The sequence below is a fragment of the Pituophis catenifer genome, unplaced genomic scaffold (assembly GCF_029215685.1).
Source record: "Pituophis catenifer annectens isolate HBS135680 unplaced genomic scaffold, rPitCat1.0.hap2 SCAF_2, whole genome shotgun sequence".
Classification (NCBI taxonomy): domain Eukaryota; kingdom Metazoa; phylum Chordata; class Lepidosauria; order Squamata; family Colubridae; genus Pituophis; species Pituophis catenifer.
The window spans coordinates 209,731,619-209,753,125 of NW_027256882.1; the positions used below are offsets into that span (position 1 = coordinate 209,731,619).

Sequence of the window (21,507 nt, forward strand, 5' to 3'; positions counted from 1 at the left end):
AAACAGAAAAAAAAACATGGAAAAAATATTAACTAAGGCCATTTGCAAGTCTAGAATGGAAAATACCATATTATTAAAAAGTATTGGGTGAACCATCATTTTAATTCTACTTCCAAATAATTATGAAAAGCAATGCTTTTGAAATATTAAAAGATACTAATATAAAAGTAGTCTTAACCCTTTTGCCACTTGTATGGTAAGTAGCCATGGCACAAGCATCTCCTAGCAATGCTTTTTTCTCATGTTCCCACTATATACTTTCATCTTGAACCAACCTTAAGTCATCTGTAGCTATACCAGTATTAAAGGCATATTCCACACTTATTCCAACACCATATAGCAATTCCCTCCAGTATGGGTAAAATAAGTGAGGCTTGGCCATCCTTTATCTTGAAATGAAATTACTGGACCTCAATGATTCGAAACAGGAACAGTAAATGTGGGATAAACATCAGCAATGGAGAGAAGAAGTTTCAAGTCAGTGTAGTTTTTTTCTATTTATGCAAGGAGGGGTAATAGGACTTCAATTCTATACCAAAAAAAAAAAAAAAAAACACATCACCTTAGATTGCATTTTTAAAATATGCAAGAGGACATCTGACGCTACAATGTCAAATTGCTCCATATGTCAAATTGTCCAATTTAGTGCTCAAAATTGCTCCATTAAGTGCTAGATGTCAGAGTGGTCCAATTTAATAACAGGATTTTTGTGCCTTAATACCCACCAAACTAAATATAAGAAATAATTATTGTGTTTACTAAATAGTTTTTGTAGTTCCGGAAGAATAATCTCTAATATTATTTTCCCCTTTTTTATAGGTAGCAAAGATGCAAAATATATTTTGGTATTCAGACATGCTGCTATTCTTCATTTGCTGGTTACAGTTCGTGATCTTTTATTAACCTGTAACTTGAACACTGCATTAGGTAATTTTTATAAAGAGATGTAGTCCTATGTTGGTTTATTGGAATATATCATTCTACGTCTACCATAGATTGGAAGATGGAAAATTCATTTATATTTTCTACAAATGTTATTGTCAGGCTACATGTAGTGAATTTTTTTTAATTTTTAAAATAAAAATAGCAATGGGAAAAAATTACCATAAAATAAATTTAAAAAGTAATGTTTTACTTTGAATGAGCAGGCCTTGGGCATAAAAGTTGGTTTAGTGTTCAGCTTTAAAATGCATTAAGAATCATTTAAAGAGGGAAGATACGAGGAAGAAAAATAGGATTTGAAACTGACTTATGTGAAATATGCAGAACATGTGATAAATAATGTTTATTTGAATAGAATATCTGTCCAAGGCAAAAGACAATTATAAAGATTTCCAAGACTATGACCTGGATATTATTTGGAAACAGCTGAAAATTGTGGAAATTGTTGTGCAGGAGCAGAAAGTCAGTCCCAAAATGACAGAATTACAGCATCAAATTGCTAAGTGGGTACAGAATAATGCAAATGATCAGAATAAGGTAAATAACACAGAAAACTTGGTATTTGTGGGGTATTGTGGAGAAAGTAGTCAAATTACAACTGCAGTGAACCCTGGGAGAAAGAAACATTTCACCCAAGTTTCAAGCTTATGTTCAGTACAGAGCAGTGGTGAAATCCAAATTTTTTACTACCGGTTCTGTGGGTGTGGTTTGGTGGCCGTGGTGTGGCTTGGTGGGCGTGGCTTGGTGGGCGTGACAGGGAAGGATAATCTCCATTCCCATCCCACTCCAGGGGAAGGATATTGCAAAATCTCCATTTCCACCCCACTCTGGGGCCAGCCAGAGGTGGTATTTGCCGGTTCTCCGAACTACTCAAAATTTCCGCTGCCGGTTCTCTGAACTGCTCAAAATTTCCGCTACCGATTCTCCAGAACCTTGTCAGAACCTGCTGGATTTCACCCCTGGTACAGAGATAGTCATACTTGTAGTTTATATCTGAAAGGACCAGGATAGCGGTTTCTGAAACCTTGCTCAACCTTTGAGTATCTTTCAATACAATCTCTCATGGATTTCCTGGTTTATGGCACTGTTTTGCAGTAGTTCCCCTTCTTTTTGAAGGAACAGCTCCAGTTCATGGTGATATGTGGCGGAAAGACCAAGCACTTAAACCCTCTGTTGTGTCCTTAATAATCTGCCTACTCCTATTCAACACCTACATGAAACTGTTTCTTCAGTATGTTGTTGAGACCCAATTCATGTTGATTTCTGAATGAATATATGATGCTGCCAAAATGCTATCCAGGTATTGGAAGATAGCCTGGATGGAGAGTAACAGGTTGAAACTCAATTACAGAGTGGCTCTGAAGGACCACCAATTCCAGTTATACCTTAGACAACTGTAATGTGCTATATATGGGATTGTCTTTGAAGAGCATCTGGAAACTATAGCCAGTCCAGAAAGCAGTAATTCAAATAGTTATGGATGCGTGCATCCCAGGTACACACATAATATTTCTGTTTCAAGAGGTGCATAGTTGCCAGTTGGTTTAGAAGTGCAAATCAGTTTAAATCCTTCATGGTTCAGGACCTTGTTATCTATTCTATGGGATCTGGTTGGGTGGGTTCTCGATGTGTTCTCTTAATGTGGTTTCCTTGAGTTAGTACTGATCAGAGACACAAGATTTAGATATTCCCCCCCTCCAAAAAAAATTAGGGCTGTTTTATTATACAAAAATACAGTATTGTAATTATCCTACTTTCTACTTTTAATCTTAATTTTAACACTATAGATTTATGTCTTATTACTGGCTAGGAGTTTCTTATCATTATAAGTTTTGTCTCTACTTCTTAAAATTACTACCATCTTATTCAATCAGTAAATGTATATTATCTATAGCTCTATATCCTATTTGTAGATTTTCTTACATCTACCATTTCCTATCTTGATATTTTCTTAGCTAAACAGTTTCCTATTTCTAGAGATTTTAATTTTCCAGGTCTTCATCTCTTCCCATCCATCATCTGTTTCTCAACTTCAGCAACTATTGTATGAGATATATGGACTTCAACTCCCACAATCCCTAGACAATATAAAGTTGCTGAGGTTTAGAAATACTGCTGTAGAGGGATGAGAATCTTTTACTCATTCCAGGTGGTGATTTCATCATTGACACACCCTTATTTCAGATTGGCTATTTCAATAACAGAAACATATGTTTTAATTTAATTCTGCTAAATGCTAGTCCCCTTGACATTTGCTCACCTCCCCCTCCTAGTGTTAATAAATTGATGTAAACCAGGGGCGGGTTCCAAATCCTGCCGCTACCAGTTTGCTTGTGCGCTCATGCACGCTTGTGTGCACACACAGCACTCCTGCGCATGTGCAGAAGCATCCGGGCAGGTGGGCGGAGCCTCCCACCACCGCCGCTACGAGTTCGCTGGTAGCAGCTGCGGTGGGAGGCTGGTGAACTGGTAGCAACCCATCACTGATGATGGGTGAACTGGTAGCAACCCATCACTGATGTAAACCTAAGTATTTCATCAAGCAAGGGGAATTGTCATTGTGCCTATCCATTTAGATATTAGAATAGTTTTTTATTGTTTTGACTATAACCCCAGATTTTACATGATTATACTTTTGGGTGTTTTTATTAATTTGGTTTGAATCTGTCTGTTTTAATCCAAATTACATACTGGATTGCTATATGTTGTTCAGAGTTGGCTAATCTGATAAATAAATTCTACTCAAATCCATGTCAGGTTCTTATTGGTGAACTGAATTAGGGATCCAATGTGAGCAAGGAAGAAATGGACAGATCTATAGTCATGAATGCTTCAGCTTCCCAAATGAAATTAAATGGATCAATTTAGCTGATCTTGACTAGACGTTCCCTGGAAAACAAAAAAGATTATTATGACAACCTACATGCTTTCAGATGACAGAGAAAAAAATGCTTACTAATTATATTGCCAATAACCTGAAGTAGAAATACCAGCTTTTCACAGAAAAAGCTCTCATTAGCACCAGAGAATAGGGGAAGCCTACGTATAAGCAGAATAATCTTAAATTCAGTAAAAAAAATTAATGATATTGCATTGAATTTTTCCACATTAATATATTCTTATTTTTTCCTGTTTATTGTTGCTTCAATCCTATAATCATTGAAATACTCTACTGATGATTTGGGTTACTGTTAGAGCCCTTAAATATCAAATGGAGATTATTAAATTGTTTAATTGTCTTTTAATGCTGTATCAGGTAGTAATTGTGATTAGAATGGATTTTGATGAAGAAACAGAAGTCCTAATCAATACCATTAATACAGTGCACGGTAAAAGTTACTTTTAATTTTTATATTGCTTTGAAAGCTGATGTTACTCATATAATAATAAGTTTATTCCATAGTTCATTTCAAATACAATTGATCAGGGTATCAAATCTCTAATATTATTACATTTTCTCCACTTATAATGGAGCTAGCAGATAACATGCATCAAATATGTCTGTACAGCTTGAAGTAAAAATATTAGCCAACTGCTAAAAAACATAGTATAAATATATGATAATTTAACCAGTTTTATTGAAGCATACTGGTTGAACAATCAACAGATGATGTTATAGGCTTAATAAATAACTTTGCTTATAAAATGCTTTTTTTTAAATTTCAGCAAAGTTATATAAAGACAGCATCAGTTTAATAATTTTATGCTGTTACTAATTTATCCACTCAACTGGATAAATAACTAATCAATTCCCAGGACTGCAAATGAATGTTTAATATATTTCTCTCTTTATATAGGCTTGAAGGCCATATATTTGAGTTCTAAGAAAAGAGGAATGTTGTTAGAGAGTAAACATATAATAAATAGGTAGGCATAGTTAATTATTATTGAAAAATATTAATTTCTTGAAATTATTTCAGAAAAGTATTCAGAAGATGTAACTAAATATATATATATGTTAAGACTTTTTTTTGACCTTTCATCTTTAGTTTGGACATATATTCTTGTATCGTTATACATAATCAACATATTGGGCCTGATTTCCCCTGGACCAATTTTTCATTGGTGATCGAGTACAACTACAATGAGAATTCCTGTTGGATTGATCTATGCAAAAAATTGAATATATCTTACTTAATTTTCCAAACAGCTCCCCCGGAAGCAATTGAAACTGGTATGTGAATGTTTCAAATACAAAATTGAAAAGAAAATAAGATAGACCTTGCTTTGTAAAATAATCTAATGTTTGTATATAAATATTTTCTAGAGAGAAAAAACTTAATTTGTAAAATTGTTTTTAATTATACAGCTGTATATAATTAGTCTATATGGTGAACTATTTGTGTTTTAGTTTACAGTATTTCATATTACATTATTCAGCTTGAAAATTGTTTATGTGTATTATCTCTGCAATCCTTGGTGTTACTTTGAGATATAAATGTTATAAATAAATAAATAAATCTGGGGGGGGAATCATATACAAAAATATTAGGTTCATTTTTAATACTGATGGGTACTGTCATTTTCCCAAAGCAACCTATTTGAATTAACTTTTTTTTTCTTATGTAAATAGATAAGATTTTGAGTTTTAGTCAATATGTTATCTTATATTAATTGTACTTCACATCTTATAAAGCACTTCAGGGTATGGAAATTCTAATATGCACTGTATCTCAATCTTTACTAGAGAGAGAATCAAATCTGTACATATCTTCTTTCTGTTGACTTGCTCCTCAGTTAAAAAGGAAAGGGTGTGACAGTACATATAAGTGCTCAATATTAACATCAAATTAAAATGTCTTTCCTCACTGAGATGTTGCTAAAGAGCTAAATGATAGGAGATTTGCTATAAGCAGAGATTAAATTCAATGCATTAAAAGCAGAATAGCACTGAATTTGGACACTGGAAAGTGTAGTTTAAGAATTCCTTTCATATAGTAGGAATATAATAGCTAATACTGATTTTGTGCTGACCCAAACAGCTGCCAAGAATGTATCAAAAACACAAAACATTATAGCAATTAGGAATTGTATTTCCCAGAGGGAATCTCTGCACATCCAAAAGCACAATGAAGCTTTTATCTGGAATTATACATTCTGGAGTTTTAGCAATGACATGGACATTCTGAAAACAACAATTTCTAAAATACTATTTATTCATAAAAATAGATAATTGACCCAACAGATTGTATGATACAGATATTTGGAACTATATTTTTTTTAATGATTTTTTTTTCTTGCTTAGTTCCGTAGCTCCATAGCTTCTAAGGCATTGTGGCCTGTCAGTGTTATCAATAAATAAATATTACTGTAGTATGGTTTGTAATATTGCTTTTAATGAAATGTTGATGTTATTTGTTTTTTAGAAGAGTTTTTGCCAGATAATCTTGGATATGATCTTCTGAGGTTGTCAATTCCTTATGTTTTCTTGACATCTGAAGGACTTCTCAATACCCCAGAAATCCTTCAGTTACTAGAATCCAAGTAAGCAGTAAAACTCCAAGGCTGGAGAAGTTCATATTTTCAGATCCTTTTCATTGTCACATGTTCTTCCTAGCCCCATGTAATCTTACATTTGTCTTGCCTTATACTTATGTCAATTTACTTTTTAAAATAGTTTTAATCATGCATTAAGGTCCCACTAAGATTCAACCTGCTTTTTCCTGAGAAATAGCCAAAAATACAGAGTGATGTGTATGGACTGGACCTTGATTTGTGCTCCAGCATTAGGCATTTAAGGGTCTGTAGTATTGTCAGGGACTTTACACAATCTCCCCATGGCTGCTTTTGTTGTTGTTGTTGTTGCCTTCTGAGAGGAGGCTTCATGTTATCCGAAAGCATAGATTCTGTAACAGCTTTGTTCCACATAGTATCAACCTTGTTAACTCTCAAGACTCTTTTTTTCCATTACAGTCCAAAATGGACTGTGATTAATATAAGTTTTGGTGTCATTTTTGCATGGCATCAGATTTTCATTTTAATGTGTGCTGTTGTGAGACCAATAAATTCCAGTAAAGGTTATCTTATCTCACATGAGTTGCAGAAGGCTTGAGAGAACTGTACTTACCATATAGTAAGTCACTAGTGACATAGGCAGGACATGATTGTTGGAACTTGGACTGTGGGTACAGCGAAATTGTAATATATTCAGTGGATTACTAACAGGAACTTTCACATGCAGGTATAATATTACTTTAATTGAAAGAAACTGCTGTGAGGCCTTAAACTATTTTGGAGGCACAGAACATTATGTGGTGATGACTATAGATGAATGCACAGCTATTGTTATGCAGGTAAAAAAATATTATCACGATACTGTTATCACGTATCCCTATAGTATATTTGCCTCACATTCATATTACAGGCACATACAGGTAATCCTTGACTTACGACAGTTCATTTAGTGACTGTTCAAAGTTACAACAGCACTGAAATGTTGTTTCGATGAAGAAAGACACGTAGGCAGGATGATGGTTCACGGGAAGGCCCCTCGGGTGGAAGGCACCTTGATCAAGGCACCCTGATTCCATCCAAACGGCTTCCTTTTATTGTCATTTTACAACTATCATGGCAAAACATCAATCAACATATATTTGTCCTGATTGGCTACAGAAAGCTCGTGAAGTCCATATGGATCCCTCGTGTTTCCCTCATGTTATTTCCTGTAACAGACAATTGCCTACGTGTTGGGCCCCCATGCCTAGTATGTCTGAGATAAGGTCTCTGCCAGACATCCTGTTTTACATTTCTGAGAAGATTAGGACATATGGTAACGTTGTTTACCCAGTGTGGTTTGCCGGTAACTGAGATAACACCATCTCCACACTGAAAAATGGGACTTATTTTTCACAGTTATGACTTCTGCAGCATCCCCATGATCACATGATCAAAATTCAGATGCTTGGTTCATACTTATGACCATTGTTGTGTCCCAAGGTCATGTGATCACATTTGCAACCTTCTGACCAGCAAAGTCAATGGGCAAGTCAGATTCACTTAACAACTAGGCTACTAACTTATCAATTGCAGCGATTCACTTAACAACTCTGGCAAGAAAGGTTGCAAAATGGGACAAAACTCACTTAACAAATGTCTCGCTTAACAACAGGAATTTTGGGCTAAATTGTGGTTGTAAATAGAGGACTACCTGTATACATTTTTAATTACTTGATAAATATCCACAATATGTGTTTTAATATATATACTAGAATTTTTTTCACTTTTTTACAAAGAGAAACTGAATAATCTGTCTTGCATGCAACCTGTATCTTGAACTAAACCTTATTGAGATATATCAGTGTTTCTCAGCCTTAGCATGGCTAGGGAATTCTGGGAGTTGAAGTCCAGACCTGTTAAAGTTGATAAGATTAAGAAACACTGGGCTGTACCAACAGAATCTTACAAGTCCCTCCCTCTTATACCTTATTGAGTAAGGAAGGAGCAGCCTGAGCTTCCTCCTAATATTATCTTCTTTCCTAGGACTTAAGGAACAATTTTGTCCTTGTTTTTGTAATGGTTAATGAACATCCCCTTCAATGCTATTGCCATGGCTTTCTACAGTTTAGCCACTTCATACACTCACAAAAGTTTCTATCTTTAAATAAAATTTGTTGGTCTGAAGAAATGCTATAAGCCTCCAGAAAATAAAATTTGCCATATTTATTATATTTATATGGCTACAATACTGAATCTGACTAGTAAAACTTCAGTCACCACTAGATGGCTGCCTTTTAGGGTTTTTCCACATTTTTGCAGTTCAGATATAGTAGCCTTAGCCAACTTCTTATAGTATCAGTCATATCTCTGGTCAATTATTTTATAATGCTACACATCAATTTATTTACTTGCTTCATAGCAATTTTATTATTAGTAGAGTATTTATTTATTTGTTTCCCACCTTTATTATTTTTACAAATAATAAACCTTCCTCCCTCTATTTTCCCCACCACAACCACCCTGTGAGGTGGGCAGGGTTGAGAGAATGTGACTGGGCTTTTTTTTTTTCATTTTGTTGTAGAACATGGAAGAACTCAATTATGAAAACTCCTCTGATAATATTGTCTTAAGACTGATGGCGCTATCACTCCAGTATGTCTCCTGTTGGATTATTTTATACTCCAGAGAAAGATTAAATTCTAAGTAGGTAAAAAGATTTAAATTAATTCTTAAACTTAAATTTTGGAATATACATTTTAAAAAAATAAAAGTTAGAATTGAGATATATGGCACAATTGTTGCTGAAACAAAGAAGATATTCTGGCATACTTTAATAAATTACAGGTTGTAGTTGTTAAAATGCAAAACAAATCATGGAAGCAATACTCTAGCCTGTTCAAAATAAATCTCTATCTTGTGATTGCTTTATTATAAATGTTTTTATTACTATTTCATGCATTAAAATGTTTGAAGTAACTCAAGTTTCAGCTATTCTATCTATCTACCTACCTCTCACCTCCCCATGTATCATTAACCTTTCTCATCAAAAAACCTCTTGGTTTGTGATACATACCTTTAGCTTTAATAGGAATGCTCTGTTGTTACTGTTGTATGATATGCTGAAGACACAGATTTTCTACTATAACACTGAACTATTTTGTAGATATATCTGTCAAGTCAGTCTACATGTAAAGTGTAGGGTAGGCCATTAAGGTTCATTCTGTTTTTGTTTTTGTTTTTATTTCTCAGATGATGAGACACCAAATCTATTTTGGGAAGTAGATATACCAAATAACTTTAACCTGTAGTAAATATTTTTCCCCAGCAAGTTCATGGGATAAGTCAGAGCTGTATGAATTTATTCAGTCATCCTTAGGTTTCTGCTTAATTGCAACTGAGTTAAATAGTTTTCTCTTTGTAGGGTTCAGGAAAGATTTGTGTGGGAAATAGAACATTTTGTTAGGTTTTGCTCACTTCATTGCAGCATTTAGCCTTTCATTTGAAATATATCAAATAAACATAATGTTATCCAGTTAGGATATTAATATTATAAAAAAAAATATTTTATAGCAATTTTTGCCTCACTTTATATGTTCAAGCACAATTACTATACAGCAACTTTGGTTTTCTTAAAATGTAAAATATTAAAGAGGTTCAAAAAAGGCTTTTAAAAAGGAACACTCTCTGCCTCTTTCTCTCCCTCCCTCCCCCTCTCTCTCTGTCTTTGTGTGTGTGTGTCTTTCTCTGTCTGTCTGTTTGTGTGTGTGTAGAAGAAAAATAATAAAATATGCTGTTTTATTTAGATATAGCCTAACTGGAAAAACTCTGCATCATCTTGCTTTGATTTATGCAGCATTGATTTCTTTTGCTCAGAAGTCAGAAGACTTTGAAGTGAAGGTAATTTGTGTATAAATGTATGTGTCGCTATGTTCCCACATTAGAAATAATGCCATCATTATGTCTCAGACAATAAAGGGTTATCATATATGCAGCATTCAGTACCCAAATTTGTTCTGTATACATTTTACTGGCCTTCTCACTATCATTTCAATCATGTGATTCCTAATTTGGGGGTCAGGATACTTTGATTGAGTACATTTGACCACTGGGATTTTGCATTTTTATTCTTTTACTAAACTAATTCAGACTGTGTAGAAGAGCAGGTAGAGCTGGAGGGTGGAGTTAAGTGAGTCATCTGCCTAGAGTCATTACATTCCCACAAACAGTCTAAGGCCAACCATCCTTGAATTCCATTGACTCTTACCTGGTGCCAATTTAGCATTGAATGTGAATTGACTAGATTAATGTCAGGCACGAAGGATCAAGATCGCACATAAATTCCAGTTCAGCAGATTTATTGCTCAAACTCATACATAAGAATATAGTCAACTCACGTTCAATGCTAAATTGGCACCACGTAAGGGTCAATGGAATTCAAGGGGAGGTTGGCTTTAGACCATTTGTCTAGGGCTAGGCCAACAGCTGATGACTCTTAACTTCACCCCCCAGCTCTGCCTGCTCTCCTCCTGTAGGCTGGTTTAAATACATATTTCCCTCTATCTGACCTTGTTTTGGGACGCTCATATATGTGTGACAAGACTCAGCCAAAAGTGCTTGTATAGATATATCCTAAAATTTGATTCATACAAAAAAGTTTAGTAGTGATTAATCCTTCATTCATTTAGCCACATTCTCCGTTCTTTCCTGTGGACAAGAATAGTATTTTAAAAAGCTTTATCTTTTAAACTTAATACACAATAGAAGTTCCCCTACCCCTTACTCAATTATCTAGAACTATACAGGAATAATATATTTAATATTCTCAATCCCAGTTAGGTTATCAAAGCATAAATAACAGAGATAACACTTACTATATTTTTCCAACTAGGCTAAGAGGGTAAAGATGCAGCATCACTTGGGCATTAAACTATCAAAAGATTATTTTTGTGCTTTTTACTTCATATAATTTTCATTCTAAATTTAAAAGGCAAATATATTTTAGATGGCCCTTACACCAGGAGTTGAAGAAACAGCACTTTTGGTTCGCCAAATAGCTGACCATATACTATTGGCGTCTAAACAACATCCTCAGGAGTGGTTAAACAAGTCATGGCTTTCTGTCCTGCCATTAGAAGTAAGTGATTTGGCTTCATTTTGCTTACAGGACACCATTATTTCTAGTGTTAATGTCCTGGAGACCATTTAGGAAATATGGATACCAAGGTGTTTTAGTTTAGTTCAGCATTTGTTTTAGGTGGCAATCCCAGGGAAATTGGCTGATTTTCTTAGAAAAACTAGGAATAGGGGAGTTGATTGACAAAGAATAAAAGTGTGCCCTGCTTCATGTGGAACAGCAACTCCTTGCTTCAGGTTTCCCAAGGAGCTGATAGACAAAAATAAGCTGGAGATCAGGAATAAAATATATTCATGGGAGATTCAGTTCGAAAGCAACTGTACAAAGCAACTGATCAACTGATCAAAGAAATTTCATTGGTCAATCCACCACATGAAGAAAGTCTGAAGGAGAAATATTTTTCAAGCAACCCGAAGTTTGCAACTGGAGATTTTTACCTATGAAGTTTTAGTACGGCACTCAAGGCTGTGAGAAAGATTCTTACAAATACAGATCTTTCAGAAGAAATAAGTCTCTACTTATGTGAACCACTGCTTATATGTGCATTTTTACACTCATCAGGATCCTTTGATGCTGGTGTTCTATAGGACTAAATAGAAGCTCAGCTTTTTTTTCAGAAGCAGAAAGGAGATTTGTTCAACTTCATGATTCCTCAGAGCAAATTCTTCTTAGGGAAGTCAAAATGTTCTTAAGAGGAATCCTCTATGGTAACATGACAAAAAGTAAGAGGCTGGTTGGAATGGCAATAGAAGTAAGTACATTGAGCAGAAATTGAACTGAAGGGGGAAAATTTATTTTGAAAATAATCTTCCATTAGACCTGGAGAATATATTAATTTTAGAAGCGTTTATTTAGAAAGGTTAATTTAAAGATGATTTGAGTTTTTTGTTTTGTGAGATGAATGCAGGAGAAAATTATGGATTCAAAGGAATGTTATATTTTGGAAATGAGTCCAAGCATTACTCCAAGTTGGAGGCTCTTATAGTGAATTAGTTATCTATAATTTCTCAGATGCAAGAGTGAACTGAGGAGCTGAGGGAGATGAAGCGCCAAAAAAGACACCTGGAGAGTGGTTGGAGGGCCAGCCTTTCCGAATCCGACCGAACACTGGTAAGGTCTCATATTAAGACCTACCTGGTGGCGATAAAAGTGACAAAATGTAATTATTTTTCCGCTCTTATTGCGTCATCAGATAACTGCCCGGCTGCCCTGTTTAGGGTGACCCGCTCCATGCTCCATCTGGGAGCGCGGGAGGACCCCTTGGAGGGTAGGGCCAAGGACTTTGTGCAGTATCTGTATGACAAAATCGCTCAGATTCGGGAAGACTTGGACTCTGACTGGGTAGATTCAGGAAGGGTGATGGAAGCAGGTTTTGAGAATGTTATCTGGGAAGAGTTTGACCCTGTGACTCCCAAAGACATGGACAGGATACTGGGTAGACTTAGTGCGGCCACATGTTTATTGGACCCGTGTCCCTCCTGGATGGTGCTGGCTTCTCGGGAGGTTACACGAGGCTGGCTCCAGGGGATTATTAATGCTTCATTGAGTGAGGGTGACTTTCCTACCACCTTGAAAGAGGCGGTGGTGAGGCCTCTCCTTAAGAAGCCTTCCCTGGACCCGGCAGTGTTAGCAAATGATCGTCCAGTCTCCAACCTTCACTTCGTGGTGAAGGTTGTTGAGAGTGTGGTGGTGCGACAGCTTCCCCAGTACCTGGATGAAACGGTTTATCTAGATCCGTTCCAGTCGGGCTTTAGGCCTGAGTACAGTACGGAAACGGAATTGGTTGCGTTGGTTGATGATCTCTGGAGGGCTTGGGACAGGGGCTGTTCCTCTGTCCTGGTCCTATTAGACCTCTCAGTGGCTTTTGATACCATCGACCATGGTATCATGCTGCACCAGTTGGAAGAGTTGGCAGTGGGGGGCACCGTGTTGTGGTGGTTCTCCTCCTTTCTCTCTGACCGGTCGCAGCTGTGTTGGCAGGGGGGCAGAGGTTGACCCCGAGGCACCTTGTATGTGGGGTGCCACAAGGGTCGGTCCTCTCGCCCCTTCTGTTCAACATTTATGTGATGCCACTGGGTGAGATCATCCATGGTTTCGGGGTGAAGTACCATCAGTACGCTGATGACACTCAGTTGTACATCTCCACCCCGGGCCACCCCAATGATGCCCTTGAAGTGATGTCGCAGTGCCTGGAGGCCGTGTGGATCTGGATGGGGAGAAACAGACTCAGGCTCAACCCATCCAAGACCGAATGGCTGTGGTTTCCGGCGTCCCGATATAGTCAGCTGGTGCCATCACTGACTATTGGGGGCGAGTCGTTGGCTCCCACAGAGAGGGCTCGTAACTTGGGTGTCCTCCTGGATACACGGCTGTCTTTAGAAGAGCATCTGACAGCTGTGGCCTGGAGGACTTTCTATCAGGTTCACCTGATCCGCCAGTTGCGTCCCTTTCTGGATCGGGACTCCTTACGCACGGTCATTCATGCCCTCGTCACCTCCTGCCTGGACTACTGTAATGCTCTCTACATGGGGCTCCCCTTGAGGAGCACCCAGAGGCTCCAGCTGGTCCAGAATGCGGCCGCGCGGGTGGTTATGGGTGCGACAGGCCGTTCCCATGTAACACCTCTCCTGCACGAGCTTCACTGGCTCCCGGTCGTCTTCCAGGTGCGCTTCAAGGTCTTGGTTACCACCTTTAGGGCACTCCATGGCTTAGGACCTGGGTACCTACAGTGTCAACTGGCGGCCCCCAGGGGGAGAGCCTTCTCTGTAGGGGCACCTGCCATTTGGAACGAGCTCCCCCCGGAGATACGGAGGATCCCGGATTTACGCACTTTCTGTTGTGCCCTCAAGACCTTTTTATTCCAGCAGTCTGGGCTGGCCTAACTCCTTTTAATTGTTTAATTTTAATTTGTTTTTTAAAAAAACAGGGGTGTTTTAATCAGTTTGGGCCAAATTTATTTAATGTGTTTTAAATTGTTTTATAAATTTTATACTATATGTGTTTTATCTTTGGCTGTTCACCACCCTGAGTCCTTCGGGAGTAGGGCGGTATATAAATCCAAAATAAACTAAAAAAAACTAAAAAAAACTTGACTGTTGACCATCAGGAAATATCAGTTTATCCTGTTCATTTATTCATCCAACCCCTTTTTTCCTAGTTATAATTAGACAATTATAGCGGTATGGTAATCTCATAACCAATCAATCCACTTTTATGTGGTCATAGACCACCAATTAAAACAAAAAAAATCACAGTTAAAATAAAAAAGAGAAACACATAAAATTCTAAAATATTTCAGAAAAACATTGGCTAATTGTCCAGACTACAGTTAGCTATGGTCAACAAAATATAGCATATTCAGTTGCCTGGATTCATTTATGGTAAAATACCTAAACAAAATATACAGTAAATCTAATTCTACTTTTATTTTTTTTCTCTAGGCAGAGAAATGCTTGCTTACATTTCCATGCATGAATCCACTAGTTGCTCAAGTCATGCTAAAGAAAAGTTCTTCATTGGAATGGCTCCTGGGAGCATCATTTGCTGAGCTTCAGGAACTTCTGCCTGAGGTGCCAGAAAAGGTTTTGAAGGTCAGTTGTCCAGGATATAAGCATGATGTGTATAATTCAGTTATATTGTTGCTTCGATTGTTGTTGAAACAGGAAAGAAACCAAAATAGCTCCTGGGGCTAAATTTGTTTGGATGTTTTTAATTCATTCCTAAGCATATCTGCTTATGCCAATACAATTGCAAAAAAACCTTTTGCATTAAATTAAAAACAAACATACAGTAATCCGGTCATTCCTAGTCCTTTGCAAAACCACATACAGCAAATGCTGCTTATCAAGAAGATTATAAATCAGCAATTCACATGTATTCTGATATTAATTCAAATTAATGTGGCACCATAACAACCTGTAGTGTTCCTATAGCATGGTTTAAGATATCCTAGGCTATCACAGTACCAGTTTTTTTTTTTTAATAAAAAAGTTTTTATTTTCTGATCAAACAAGTATACAATATAAACAATCATTCATACTATCATCAGAAAAAAAGAAAAAAAAATCAATTTGGTAAACTCAATCTTCAACCCCTCCTTACCACCCCCCACCCCCGACTTCCCAGAACAAAAACAGGGCATAGATTTCACCAAACATTCGCTAAAATAAACTAGCTAACTGCAAGATTTAATAACTCCCAAGACCCCTTAACTCCCCTTTTACAATTTCATCAACCTCCCTTTATATAAACACAAAGTAACATGTAATCCAATAACTCTAAGAATTTTAAAACCATTAACAAATCTTAAACATTCAAACCTAAAAACATTTTTCCCCCTCCTATTTTTCTCAAAGTTCAGATATTTTGAAATCTCATAACAAAAAATAAACCTTAGATATTCACTAATTAAATTTCTACATTTTTATAATTAACCATTAGTACATTAACTAGAAAACCAAAAAAGATTAATCAACCATTAATACATCATATTTAAAAATCAATATTCAACTTTATACTTTTTCCCCCTCAGTAGTTATAACACCTAAAACATAATCAATTTAAACCATGAATAGAACAACTGCAAAGCCAAAAAAAAAAAAATTAATCTTCCATTCTTGGTTTCTTATTTTGAAATCTCATAACAAAAAATAAACCTTAGATATTCACTAATTAAATTTCTACATTTTTTAAGTTTCTAAATTTCCCCCCTTCATTATTCCTCCCTCCAATTTTTAAAATTTAAAAGATAATCAACAACATAATTAACCATTAATACATAAACTAAAAAACCAAAAAGGATTAATCAACCATTAGTACATCATATTTAAAAATCAATATTTAACTTTATACTTTTTCCCCCCTCAGTAGTTATAATACCTACAACATAATCATTTTTAACCATGAGTAGAACAACTACAAAGCCAAAAGAAAAGGTTAATCTTCCATTCTTGCTTTCTTTTTATATTTTTTCCAATCTTTCTGCATCCCTCCTACTTCTATTTTGAGGAGGTTTTTCATTTTAATTTGAGGTTGATATAACTGCAAAAATTGTCCCCTTTTTAAAAAAGTTTCCTCTGATTTAGAGCCCCCAAATCGCCTCTTCATGCTTATATAAATCAGTTCATTCCTTCGTCTGTAAAACCAAAGTTTGTCAAGAGTTTGTGAAGAAAAGTTCAATTGTTTCTTTTCTATTAAATGTATAGATGCCACTGACAAGTCTCCTTCATCTTCTGAAACTTCGAAAGTCTGGTCATTTACTACTTTTTTCCAAACCAAGTCATAATTTTGAAGGATTCTATCAATTTTTCCGAAAAGAGCAGAGAGTAAGCTCGAAAATTCTTGAGAAAATTCTTCCACCCTCTCTGCTGCAATATCTCCTGAGTTGTCATCATGCTCCGTAGTTGTTTTGATTTCCTCAGTCATTTCTGTTGTTATCCCTTTAAGAATTGCTATTTGGTTACTTATAGCTGCAGTATGATTATTCATGGCTTCTTTTATAAATTCTGTAAGTTCTGCATCAAAATCCTTACAACTCTGTAAATCAGACAACTGTTTCGTTTCTGACACCTCCAAATAGCATCCAGCACTTTCAAGATCTCCTTTCTTAGAAGCCATTTTATTTTAAAGAAATTTTCTTTCTTCCCACAACCATAAAATCATAAAGTCAGAGCCATCCTTTTGAGCAGCATTCAGCAATTTCTTTATAAACAATCTTTTCCCAAACAGCTCTTCAAAATCTATTCCAGCAACTTAAAGCCAGTCTCTGAGCACGAGTCTGTTAGCAAAAACTTTTTCTAACTTTCCCTTTTAAAATCGCAACAAAGAAACGCCATCTTAACTTCCAGCTCAGAAAATCCAATTAGAAACATTGTATCCCCGGAGTTAAGTGTTATACTTGCAAAAAGCTTGTCCTCCTGCTTCTGTTCCGCCTGCTTTTTTGAAATCATTTAATCTTCTGTTTGACAGCAGAAATTGGACGCAACACCTAGCTCTGTAAAAAAAAACAGAGTCCCCCCGGATCCGGAGCTTCAGTGGGCTGAACGGGGAGCTCTCACCCTCCTAACCCCTGGAATTAATCCAGGGGTTTTCAGGGAGCTCTACCCTCACCCACCTGCTCTCCTCCCCTTCTTTTCCCGAAGGGGAGATTTTCAAGCCGTTTGACAGCTGATTAACGCTGTCAGAACGGCTCAACGGAATCACGGGGGCGGCGGTCTAAAAAGACCGTCAATGGTGCTGCGGAGCCAACCCGGAAGTCCACAGTACCAGTTTTAACAGTCTAATGCCCTATGTAATTCTTGTTTGAGATACCATTATTAGGCTACAGATGTTTCCTCTTCAGTGTAGGGTTATATTGTATGCCAGTGTTTTTCAGTAGCAAGTTGATAATAGTAATACTATACTTTGATTTCAACTTTGTGAACACTTTCTTTCATTATTGTATGGGTAGAAAAGTTTGAGGGCAACTGCAGCTTGTTGTAGAACATCCTAAGGAGACAATTATGGCACAGATTTTTGTTTTATTATTCTATTGTCTTACTGTTTTATTATTGTTTCACAGTTGTTTATTATTGTCGTAAACTGCCCAGAACTGCTTAGAATGGGCAGCTATATGTATATTTTAAATAAATAAATTATGGCATACAGCCTTCAAAAGAAGTACTTCTGATCTTGCTGTTGTTAAAGCAGTTTATTGTTAAAGCAATTATATCTTTATCCAAGCTGGGCTTGCTGTGCGTATGCATGCACTGCTTCTTTGCTTTGCATTTCCCATGTGATGAGAAGCACATCTTCCAAAGAATTTCCACAGCTCTAATGTGCAACCCACCAAGGGAGTTATTGGTGGTATTCTGAAATGCTATTTTTTTCCTCAAAATTCTTAAGTATTTTCTTAAAATATTGCAGTTTGTATGGGAACACAGTGATCAATATAATATTACTAGCATTTCTTCAAGTCCATAAATTTTCCCCCTTTTTCCCAAGCTGTACTCTTCTTTGGGTGCTGATAATATTTATGTGCAAGTTGGAGTTTCTGTAGCAATTGTTACATATTAGTTGAATATTCACACTAAAAAGATGTATGTGTTTTAATTTATGGACTCAGATCTACTTCTTACTTTTTTTCAGAATTTTAGTGATATCACATCATTATACAACCTCAAGCCACTAATAAGACCAGGAACACAAAAAGAACCCATGTCTCTTCAAGGAAATATTAATTCTGCCATCTGCTCTTGTTCTCAACTTCCATTTCCGGAGGCTTTGTTCTCCAGATTGCAAGGACATAGTTCCTGTTCTGAGTATTCAGAATGCTTTCCCGAAGAACGGAACAAAAACTGTTCCCAGAATGGATCTTGTGGTTGTCTGAAATCAACTGGAGAATTTAATTTAGTTGTACCTTCAATATCGTATGAAGGAGACACCTGTCCCTTTCAGGAGAATGTAAGGGTAGAGAGGCAACTTTATCTCCCATTTCTGAAAAAAGTGGAAACAGAAACAAGAATAAATGCATCACATTTAACCCTGAACATTGGGGAACCTTCCCATGTCAATAATGAAACCACAATGCCACATTTGCACTGTAACCAGGACATTAGCTCTTATATTGAGAATTGTCCACTGAATAGAATGACTGTTTCAAAAGTGGACACAGGAAAACAGCTAGATATCTCTGAGTTCTTGAAGAAGCCTATCTATCATGATGCTAAAAATGAACATCTGGGAAAAATTCAACCTCTCGTGCAACAACTGAATTCTTTCCATGATTTCAAGCATTCTTCTCATGCCATTTCTAGTCGAAAAAATGTTCTGTTCCAGGAAAACTCCGCCAGTGTTTTAGAAATAGGAAGAAAAGCAAGCAGCAGTCCTGCATTACAATCTGAGGAAAGATTTTGGGGTAACCCCCCATTCATACATGCAATGGATTCTTCTCCCTATGATTCACATGAAGGCAAAGCTATAGCCAGTCCAGATAGGTTCATGAATTTGGGCATTCAGTTTACTGGAGATTATACCAGAGGGAAAGGACATAATTCACTATCAGGTGAACAAAGACAACAAGATGTTTCAGGTAAGAGCATAAAGCAAAGTACTGTTATTTTCTAAATTATAAAATACTAAAAATTGCAAGGGAATATTCAGTGTTGTCTTTGTTCTAATTAAGAAACAGCATTTATTAATTTTTATAAATTGGTGGGGGTGGGTGGGTTTGGCATTTCTCCATTGAGGGTTCATCAAAAACATCCTAAGAGTCAACAAAAGATCAGCCAACCACCGAATCCAACCACTTAGGGGTCAGAAATGCATCTTCCCTTTGCATCCAAAAACTAAACTACTCTGCTTCCTGAGAACAGGAATTGTAGCACTATTTTATTCTAAATCGGTGATATTCAATCTGTAGTTAAAATATCATCAGTAGTCTGTAGAGGTCCAGCAGTGGCTTGTCCACAGCCTTCTGCATTCACTAGCCAGAATCTGTTTGCCAGTTCATTCCCTGATTCTTTGCATTCACAACCAATCAGCTAGCCAGATCAGAACCAGAAGTTGTCATTTCTGATTGGTGCAAATATATCCGTGACTAATACTGTTAGCAACTTGAACGCTGAAATCTAGAAAACTGACAATTTATTTATTATTTATTAATTTAATTTGTATATCGCCCTTCTCCCAAAGGGACTCAGGGCAATAATGAAGTAGTCTCAATGCAGTTAGAGTCCATGTGCACAATCATGGTAGCTGCCATTTTGTACCAGCACAAACATGTTGACCTCTGTTTCACATATGTGCAAGCAGGGCAGGTGCCATTTTGTTCTATGAAAATGATTACTGAAATGTTTTGTTGCAAGCGAATTTGTGTTAAGAATTATTTGTTATATGATATATTTGACCAAGTGCCATCTCTGTAGAATGCAGCTAGGGCCTAGATTCTGATACTATCTTGCTTTGATTACAGCTCCTAATTTTCTGCTTCAAACATTGTCAGGCTGACTAAGGGAAGCTTGGGCAGAACAGAAAAATGTTAATTGAAATGTTTTGGGCAGTTCATATTGTCAGACCTTGGGGAGATAAGATGATTTAAGAGAATTGTAGGCAATGCTATAATCTATTCCACGCGGGGTAAAGATGATACAGTATTCTACGCAGAATCTGTATTTCTACATACAACTCTTTTTTCTATTTATTATGTAGTGGAGTGTGCTACTCTGTAGTTTTTCAAATGAGAAAGAATTGTGAAACATTTTGAAAACTATTGTAATTAGGACAGACAGAGGCCTTTTTGGACCAGACTTTACTAACAGAGGCACAAAAGATTAAAAATGTATATAGAAAAAGAAAATAGCAGTACAAGGGGAAATGAAGTGAAAAATATTTAGACTGCAACAATTTCTTTTCAAGGTTAAAATGGGGACATGCATATTTTTCAGAGCAAGAAGCAATACTGTTGGATGGCAGGCTTAGAACTATTCCATAAAGTGAATGACTGATCAGAATAAAGGCTAAAGTTGATTTAATTTAATTTAATTTAATTTAATGAATCAAATAAAGTTATTTTGACAGAAGTTAAGAATTTCAAGAGTTCTTGATTTTAATCTATACATTTATTAGATTCCCATTAGTTTAAAAATATGGAATGTTTCATTTGCTATTTGCATAGAATGGGAAAATAACAACTGAAATACAGTCAGTTTTGTTTTATTAAACAATTGAGAGATTAACACATATTAAAATTACATTTAAAAAGATATACAAATGATGTTTACAGTTTTTCCTCAGGTTAAGCTTCTTGATTATTAGAAAGCAAAGATTTGATTCAAGAAGAGTTATAACAATGTTAGAGTTAAAGTTATCTATAATGAATTTGCTAGTAAGTATTGAACATTTTTTTTTATTTATATCAGATAAAAAGGGAGTTTGGTAACAACTGGAAGGTTTTAGAGACCAGATGACATCCTGAGGCCTCTATATATTCTCTCTCTCTATATTCTAAAGTCAAACCA

The 21,507-nt window shown here is 36.2% G+C and overlaps 1 protein-coding gene across 1 annotated transcript in view; it reads left to right on the forward strand.

The window, feature by feature from the left end:
• Positions 1 to 21,507, forward strand: part of SHOC1 (shortage in chiasmata 1) — a 49,153-nt gene that overhangs the window by 27,096 nt on the left and 550 nt on the right. The window contains exons 15-26 of the mRNA XM_070935497.1: positions 820 to 927; positions 1,298 to 1,479; positions 4,199 to 4,271; positions 4,740 to 4,809; positions 4,932 to 5,116; positions 6,309 to 6,426; positions 7,124 to 7,235; positions 8,960 to 9,081; positions 10,182 to 10,275; positions 11,381 to 11,512; positions 14,953 to 15,102; positions 18,638 to 19,580. Coding sequence (XP_070791598.1) covers positions 820 to 927; positions 1,298 to 1,479; positions 4,199 to 4,271; positions 4,740 to 4,809; positions 4,932 to 5,116; positions 6,309 to 6,426; positions 7,124 to 7,235; positions 8,960 to 9,081; positions 10,182 to 10,275; positions 11,381 to 11,512; positions 14,953 to 15,102; positions 18,638 to 19,580 — 2,289 coding nt within the window. The remainder of the gene's footprint in view (positions 1 to 819; positions 928 to 1,297; positions 1,480 to 4,198; positions 4,272 to 4,739; positions 4,810 to 4,931; positions 5,117 to 6,308; positions 6,427 to 7,123; positions 7,236 to 8,959; positions 9,082 to 10,181; positions 10,276 to 11,380; positions 11,513 to 14,952; positions 15,103 to 18,637; positions 19,581 to 21,507) is intronic.